General features: G+C 40.6%; 1 protein-coding gene and 1 pseudogene across 1 annotated transcript; both read right to left on the bottom strand.

Moving 5' to 3' along the window:
* Positions 1–23: 23 nt before the first annotated feature.
* LOC119733667 lies at positions 24–1,796 on the bottom strand (annotated as a pseudogene).
* Positions 1,797–7,504: 5,708 nt separating this feature from the next.
* LOC119733624 lies at positions 7,505–8,312 on the bottom strand. The gene is made up of 3 exons (XM_038207030.1): positions 8,230–8,312; positions 7,921–8,130; positions 7,505–7,824 (listed from the first exon to the last, which is right to left on the bottom strand). Exons 1-3 carry the CDS (start codon positions 8,277–8,279, stop codon positions 7,575–7,577), a joined length of 510 nt encoding a protein of 169 aa, XP_038062958.1. The 5' UTR covers positions 8,280–8,312; the 3' UTR covers positions 7,505–7,574.
* Between the last annotated feature and the right edge of the window lie 686 nt (positions 8,313–8,998).

Genomic DNA, 8,998 nt, shown 5'->3' with positions numbered 1-8,998 from the left:
CGCACTGCGTAGCCGATTTAGTATCATTTGGTTGAACATCTTTGCAATGATACATGTGAGGCTAATGCCACGGTAGTTGTCGGTTTTACTAGATCACCAGATTTTGGCACGGGTATGATGTTCGACAGCGACCATTGACTGGGGACTTCGTTGTTAATCAGGGCAAGGTTGCAGATTTCCAGAATGATGATGTCAATCTCACAATACTTGAAGACTTCTGGAGGTATGCCATCTGGACTCTTATATGCACTCTTCCCTTGTTGCAGTGTCGACTTGGCCTTGGCCAGTTCAGCGGCAGTGAATGGACCATCGTTGATGTCTAGGTCAGTGAGGATGTCTGGGATGTCCTCATCAGCATCTTCAATATCTGGTGCCCTACCTAGCAGGCTGCTGAAGTGGGTGAGCCACGTATCAACTCTCTTCTCTGCACTGGCACCCGCCACCTGACCTTCCTTCGCCTTCTTGCGCCCTGTCATCTCATTGATAACCTTCCAGGATTCATTGTACCTGCGCTCACCATGAGCTGTCTCAATGCGCCTGACTTTCTTTGTCAACTCCTCGCTCCTGAGCCTGTCATATGTGCTGAACAGCAGCTCCTTTGCCTTTTTCACCAGGTCACGGTTCTCCAAAGTCTGGTTTTGACTAAACTCCCGGTGGGCCGATTCCACTTTCCCTCTTGCTATCATTACGTCAGGTTGCTTCGATCGAGCACTGATCTTGACTCGCTCCATCTCTGGGTTCTCTGTTTCCTCCAGAATCTGAAAGCGGTTATGGACCTCTATGGTGTACTTCTCTTGTAGGTCTGGTCTTGCCGCGAACAACCTCCAGTCGTATCTGAGTCTGTGCTTTGGTTTTGGTACTCTCAGACTCAGTCTCACCTTCATGGAGACAACTCTGTGGTCAGAGCCCACAGAAGCGAACGTGCTGAAGGGCTCAGCGTTCAAGATGCTGTTCCTCCACTTCCTCCGCACTAGCATGTAGTCGAGTTGCCTCGTAATCCCGGCGCCACGGTCTCTGAATGTCCACCTCTTCCCGCGCTTTTTCCGGAATTGGGTGTTGGCAGCAAAGAGCTGGTGCTCACTCATAAACTCGGACATATGCATGCCGTTTCTATTGGTGCTGTCTTGATACGTGTACAATGCATCTTCAGGCCCAAGTCTAGCATTGCAATCACCCAAGATGGCCAGGAAGTTATGAGCTGGCACACCCCTGACAGCTGCTGTGAGCTGCTCGTAGAACAACTCCACGTCCTCTACTTGTGACACATTGGTTGGGGAATAAACAACGAGGACGGTTGTGACTGGACTGCTGTCGAACTCGGCAATCAGGATCCTCTCAGAATGATTGTGAACTTCCCGAAGAGCCCTTCTAGCTCGAGGACTAAGCATCAGTCCCACCCCTCCAATAGCTGCCTGTGCCGCATTCCTCCATGCCGACGACGTGACGAGGTAGCTGCCCTCCACTCTCTCAAACACAAGCTGGTCCGAGTAGACTCTCCTGTGTTCCTGCACACCCAAAATCTCCACACCACACTTCCCTGCACAATGGGCCATCTCCCTGGCCCTCGCATCCTCCCTCACAGTGTTTGCGTTGAAGGATGCCATAATGAACGGCCTCCTGCATCGCAGAATCGCGTTGGACTTTGTGCTGTTGTCAGACGACCTCCTCCCCGGGGGGTTTGGGGGGCCACCGTCATACTGCTAGGCCAAGACCTGTCCAGCGCCTCTGTCCGCAGCATCGCTCCTGTCCACTCCCGGGACTGGAAGTATAGGATTTGTAAGATTTGTATTCGTCATAGGTTTCCTTTCAAGGCTATTAAGACCTGGGAGCGCCACTCCTCTCAGGACTACCCTGGCCGTTGGAGACATAGCCCCTCATTCGCCCTTGACCGCACTAGGCTGTACGTTGGTAGACTGCCGACCAAGACTAACGAGCTCTACCTACCCGGGTTTGGAATCAGAGTGGTCCTTCTCATAGGTAGACTGCCGACCGAGGCTTACGAGTTCTATCTACCCGGGTTTAAAATCAGAGTTTTCCTTCTCCTAGACGGACTACCAACTAGGGCTAACGAGCGCCATCTACCCGGAGCACCTGGTTATAGCGCCAGGAACACGCTTTCACCCTCTGTCATTTAGTCAAAACGGGGTTGGCACGAGAAGCCAGACAGTAGGATTTGGTTAGGAGAGGCTAATGTTGAGACGCCGTGCTATCAGATGGGATATTTCAGTGGGAATAGAGCTGCTCATTTCTCCATTCTACCCCAGCACATTCTAATCCTTGAACCCCATTAATCTCATTTAAATGTAATACATGTAGTTTTATTTTGAAATGTTGCAAATTCATTTTCAAAGCATAACATAAATTGCAAATTTAAGCACAATTAAAATCTGAATGACTTGTTACTTAAAATAATAAAAAAATATTCAAAACAGTACAGAACAGGGACATTCTAAGCATCTGATTTACATTCTGATACACTATTGTTTGATTTCAGAAATGTAGTTACAATGTAGGTTTTGTTTTAATATTGCATCAAATCATACAATCCAGCAAATTCATTAATCTTATTTACATTAAATAATATGATGACTTAAAAAGAATAACAAATACATGTACATACAACGGACTTTACATTAACATACAAGGGACCTTACGTTATAACAAAACCTCATATTATAATCCAATTCAAATAGTTGATAGATAAAATGATGATTTCAACCATATTGTGTCATATACAAACATAACACTTAATCTATTAATCCATTGATCTAACTTACAAGCACGAAAATAATAAAATAAAAACCTTTATTTTCAAATATTATATAGTGACGGTGATAGTCAGAGGAGAGGGGGACCCTCATACGTAACAAAGATACAGCTACAACAACCTGGTTCAAAACGAAAAATAAGGAACAAATAAAGCAATAACACAATACAAATCAAAAGATTTTTATACAATGAACACCTCTCTTAGAGCATGGTCCTGCAAAATGGAATGTTATCATCTATCTAAGTATATATCTTCTACGAACATGCATGACTGCCTAAAGTCATGAATTCTTAAGTCAAGAAAGTAGCATGTGCGAATGATTCAGATGTACACATGCAATATCAATGGATATGTAATATCAAAGGACAGAAAATGTACCACAAAATGTCCAAAGATTATAATATCATGAGTACCTCTCATAAAGCAAGGTAATGCAAAATGGTCTAATTAACCATCCTTGAATTTTTTATCTTGCATAAACATGCACAGTCTCCTAAAGTTCAGGTCATCAATTCTAAAGACGAGGCATTTATAAACTTGTGCTAATGATTCAGATACATGTAATATCAATGCACAGAAAATGTTACCGGTACCACATAAATTCTCAAAACATAATGAGTACCTCTCATAAAGCAAGGTAATTCAAAATGGTCTAATCAACCATCCTTGAAGTGTTTATCTTGCATAAACATGCCATGATGAGTCTCCTAAAGTTGAATTCATCAATTTTAAAGACAATGCATTTTTAACTTGTGCGGATGATTCAGATACATGCAATATCAATGCACAGAAAATGTTACCACATAAAATGTCAAAAGATTGCAATATCATGAGTACCGGTACCTCTCATAAAGCAAGGTAATTCAAAATGAATTATTTATCTTGCTGAACATGCACAGTCTCCTAAAGTTCAGGTCATCAAGACGAGGCATTTATAAACTTGTGCGGATGATTCAGATACATGTAATATCAATGCACAGAAAATGTAGCCTACAACAAAAATTGTCAAAAGATAGTAACATAATGAGTACCTCTCATAAAGCAAGGTAATTCAATGGTCTAAATTAACCATCCTTGAAGTGTTTATCTTGCATAAATATGCATAGTCTCCTAAAGTTCAGGTCATCAATTCTACAGACGAGACATTTTTAACTTGTGCGGATAATTCAGATACATGTAATATCAATGCACAGAAAATGTACTACACAAAATGTCAAAAGATAGTAATATCATGAGTACCTCTCATAAAGCAAGGTAATGCTACTATGGACAAATTAACTATCCTTGAATTATTTATCTTGCATAATCATAAACATCTCCTAAAGTTCAGGTCATCAATTCTAAAGACGAGGCATTCAGGAAAGTATTTTGTGTGGATGATTCAGAAACCTATCAATGAAAACATACCACGTATATGTACAATGTCAAAGTTGTTATGAGATGTCACACACATTTAACACTTTGACCACATTGCTCAATATTGTACACTTCATGGGAGAAAAACCGGCATACATTTCCAAATGCTTTTATAACTATTCCTAGAGTGTGATTTATCAATCATGCAATCAGTCTTATACGAGCCACATCAGTAAATGCTTCTAGTGTGATGCAAGCAAGAAATAAATTCTAACATGAAATTGGTGAAGGGCAATTTGGATTTGTAGATTGAAAAGACACTCGGTCCTGATAACCCTGAAAATTTCATGTTTGAATTGTTTAGTTATTTCAAGCATCTTGTTGAAAGGAAACTAACTTAATGTCTTACCGTTCCCAAGAAAAAGACGGAAAAAACCTGGTTGTTTACATTGGACACGAGGGAGTACGAATTTGTCCTGTCATTTTCAGTCAATGTACGATATACATGTACACGTTGTCTGTGCCTATCACAACACATGTACACAGCACCCTGCTCGTGAGCAGTGGTGACCAATCAGCAATGCACAAATATGGTTTCTTACACGTCCGCAAAAGGCGAACACTTTACGGAGGAAAACACAACTAGCACCAAAACGGCTCGACTTTTTGGGGTCGCAAAAGATGACTCTGAAAGTCGTTGTCGCCCGCATAATACGGGAATACACAAAAATGCCCAATTTTTAGAGAATAGTCGCGTGGATGTTGATATCCTACTTTTAAATGTTCTTTCCAATTAACATCACTTTGTTCAAAGCGTGTTTACAGCCTGTCTAAAAAAAATGGTACAATCGAAAAACAATTTTTTTTTTTTCAATATTAAATCTCAACATAAGTAAGTCGTTTTGAGCATCACATTAAGGGAAAAAGACCAGGCTTTCCAATACTTTTTGTTTCATCTCATTTGCTTTTGTCAACCCAGAGATAACTCCAGTTTACTGCAGAACACAAAAATCGAGTTTGTGCCACAGTACTCGAAACAACTCTGCCCATGCATAAAAGTGGCACAAAATTGATTTTGGTGTATCGCACTAAATTGATTGTATCTCTGAATTGACAAAAGCAAATAAGATCAAACAAACACTATTGGAAAGCCCAGTCTTTTTTCTTTAATATTATGCCAAGTAAGAATGACTTTTTTTGAAATTTCATATTTAACCAATATTTTTTCTGATTGTACCATTTTTTTGAGACAGGCTGTACTGTAGCCCGATTGGGCTGTTCCAGGACGTAGTGTCCCTTTTACCAACTCTATATCCAGGCTAAGAACAACAATAGAAAATTCAGTTGTGGTACAAAAAGATATCTATCTATGTTTCTTATGATAAAAGGAATTTGGTGCATACAGAACTTTAATTTAATGGGGTAACTGGCGATAGAAGGACTGGTACTCAGGATGAGAAATAACTGGTGTAGATCCTGAACACAGCTTGATGAGATCTTGATATTTCCCTTCTGACAATTTGGGCTTGGTTGAAAGGTACAAACGGAGAGGCCCAGAATCTACGTCCGGGGATCTTCTTGTACGAACTGCATCGATCTTGATGACTGAAAACTTATCATCTCTGTGGGAAAACTTGAAGCCTATTTGTTCTGGTTTTTCCCTCTGTATTTGGACCTGCTTGAATTTCGTCCAGTCAACTTTCTCACCCTCTTCAGAGAAGCGGACCCGGAGGATGCCGATCTTCTGGCTATGTGTCTTCCAGTCAACAATATCAGATGATTGCACCTTCACAACATGATATGCACTTGGTGTTTTACGAGCCATTGTACATACAGACACAAGTTGAGAAGGTAAGAACAAGTCACCAGCGTGACGCATGGCTCTTTCTATGAAGCTATGCATAAAGTCACCCTCTGATTGCCCATGATTGGTCTCAAAGAAGTGAATGGTGACAGTATGGACAGACCTGGATTGACGAACAAAATCCATGACCATAGCTGGGATGATAGAATTCTCGGTCTGGCGTACGCAACCATCAGAAAACATATAGTGACATTGTACTACAATGTATATATCTACAGCTGGCAACATGTTCATGTGATTTACCTGGCAACACTTATGCACGTGATTCCCCACGAACGATTTACCATGGTACGCTTGTCTGCAAACGTTGTGCTTTTGCAGTACTGTGTCAAGACCACAGGCTACTGGTCCCGTACCAAAGGGAAGGTCGACAGCTACAGCACGAGATTCCTTAAGAGGAGAAGAAAATAGAGAGATTTTATGTTAATTTTTTTGTTTAAGTATGAGCTATGTTAGTCATCTAAGCATGCAAGCACTGCAACAGTCGTACATGTTATCAGACTCTTTACCAATTCGGTGATATCAGTGTGTAGCTGCCCAGCTTTACATATCATCTCCCTGTATTCGCCATGTATTTGTTGTGCCTGTTGTGCCTGTGGATGACTTTGCAGTTGAAAAAGGGGCAGTTCCTCTTCTAATTCTTCAAGGCTTTCTCTTTTCTGTAGAAGTTGGTGTTTTAGTTCCTGCTGCCTCCTTACTTCTGCACCTACTGCTTGGTCGAAGTTAAATTCATCATCATCATCATCTTCATCTGCTCCCTCTACTCGCAGCTTGAACAACCTGACGTCTAGGCTGTGGCAATCGGACTCCAGGAGGTCATAGATCTTCTTGAAGATGCCGAGCGAAATGTGCAGACTGGGCAGGATTACCTTCAAAACACATGGTACGAGACACGTTATGTATTGTATACGAGTCATGTACATGTACACATAAGCACATATACATGTATATGTACCACACATGCAAAAGATTACTTACGTGGTCAATTTCGATTGGCAGTTTTGGAGTGTCGACAATGCTAAAGGAAACGTCTTTGGCCTTCTTTCGTCTGCTTCCATCATCTACAAATTTGTTGTAGTGATGCTGGATTTGGTCGAGTGTTCTCTCGGTGGAAGAACCCCTCTCAGCTATAGGCACCTGCATTGTATCCTTACTGGCTAAGCAGTAAATACAGCAGTATCGTGCTAGGAAAAAAATGACAAAGCCAATCAATTATCTAATGTTGCCCCTCACCTAGATTTTTTCTGCAAACCTCATAGAGTACTGAGTACACAGTGCTTGTAACTTTGCAAAGCTATGCATAACTAGGACAACATTATTATAAACCTAACCAAAAAAAAAAGACATAAGTACCATTGGGTCCATTTGTGCCATACAACTTGGACAGGAGTTCATAATCACCGAAGCAGAGCAAGCGAATCGTTCGTCCTCTGTTCATCATGTTCAGGGAAGAAAGAAACAGCAGAGAATAAGAGTTTCACGAATAATATGCATATACAAGCTTTTGAGCAATAAACGTGGTAATTTTAATTTGTTTATGTTTAAGATTAAGTAACATATACGTTTTCCTTTTTAAATTTTTGCTCACCTCCATTGTTGTTTAGAAAGCGTGGTGATCTGGCTTATGATTTTGGGAAGTGTTCTCTTCAAATTTTGAGATGTGTCGCTCCCTTCAAAGCACGCGAATACCACCGTGTTTTGGAGGCTGTTTGGATGGTTCACGTTAACTATTTGATAAGCCATCTTAAACGAAGAGCCACCTTTGTCACCTCCAATTTTGACCCAAATTTCGTTTGGTGGGATGACACCACTATGCCAGGTCAGGGAATTGCACCTATAAAAAAACATGTGTATATTTGTAAATGCCACATTTTGTCCATTTAAATTGAAATTTATAACATATGTTTTGATTTACAGGTGAAGTACTTACTCCTCAAGTCCGTCCAGATAATCCAGCACCATCATGCTGAGGTTGTTCACAGTGACATATGGCACCATTCTACCCTCAAACCCATGAGACCCATCAGACTTGGCACTTGGGAACATGAGCTCTACGAGTTCTCCCTCAAGGTAGTCTTTCAGAAGACGTTTCTGCTGTGTCCTCATTGATCGTTCTGATGCGATGGCGGGACCTACATATCTGTTTTGGTTATAAATTATCATGAACATTGAATTCATCTCATAAAATGTTTTAATCGAAAGCGTTAATGATTTTCAAAAATGTATTTAACTAAAATACCTGCGCAGTTTTCTCAATTGCTCCCATGCAAGATTGCAGTCCCGCATCATCGCCAGAGACCGGTTCACTGGTGGCACAGTTGGTTTACATGACGGGGGACTCGGTGTACTTTCAGGTTTTTTTGGTGCTGAGCATTGTTCCTTTGTACTTTGCGGGGCAGGGGATGAGACTTGATGAACATGTGCTGGCTAAAATTCAACATAGAAAATACACCATAATTGTAAAAAAAAGTACAATGAGCTATATTGATTGTATTGTATATATTGTATATACATGTATGTAAATAAGTAAATATTAAGTTAAACAAGTATCTTGGCCCAATTTCATGGCACTGCTTACTGCATGCTCATCAGCAACATTTCCTTTTTAACCCATAAAATATGCTTAAACTTGGACTTTTCTGCTGCCGTAAGCACCGATTTGTAGCCAACAGTTAACAGTGCCAAGAAATTGGGCCCATGTCACTGTAAATATTAGAGAGGGGATGTACTATGTGCGGCAAAATCAATGAACTTGTAACAATCAGATCGTTTTTTATTGTGTAGAGTTAAGGCACATGATATGTATTTTATCATTTTAATGTTACAATACAAAGGTTAAACTTGATTTGTCAGAAACAGTGCAATTTAGGTTTTAATTGTAAGATGGTCATTTAGAATAGTTTCAGTTCTAATATTATTTATTTAATGGATTGAGCTAGAGGGATATTGATACCATTATTTTTCACTTATTTATTATGATCTTACTAATCTTACCCGTCCGCCTGTGT

Source organism: Patiria miniata, unplaced genomic scaffold, assembly GCF_015706575.1.
Source record: "Patiria miniata isolate m_02_andy unplaced genomic scaffold, ASM1570657v1 HiC_scaffold_26, whole genome shotgun sequence".
Lineage (NCBI taxonomy): Eukaryota > Metazoa > Echinodermata > Asteroidea > Valvatida > Asterinidae > Patiria > Patiria miniata.
The sequence above is the reverse complement of the archived record's forward strand: the minus strand, read 5'-3'. Positions and strand labels throughout refer to the sequence as shown.

What these genes read in the sequence shown, in the direction of transcription:
- LOC119733624 (XM_038207030.1), bottom strand. Translation starts at nt 8,279, where the DNA reads ATGATGCGGGACTGCAATCTTGCATGGGAGCAATTGAGAAAACTGCGC. An exon ending in CAATTGAGAAAACTGCGCAG is followed by an intron (nt 8,131 to 8,229) that starts GTATTTTAGTTA and finishes TAACCAAAACAG; the next exon opens with ATATGTAGGTCCCGCCATCG. An exon ending in TATCTGGACGGACTTGAGGA is followed by an intron (nt 7,825 to 7,920) that starts GTAAGTACTTCA and finishes GTTTTTTTATAG; the next exon opens with GTGCAATTCCCTGACCTGGC.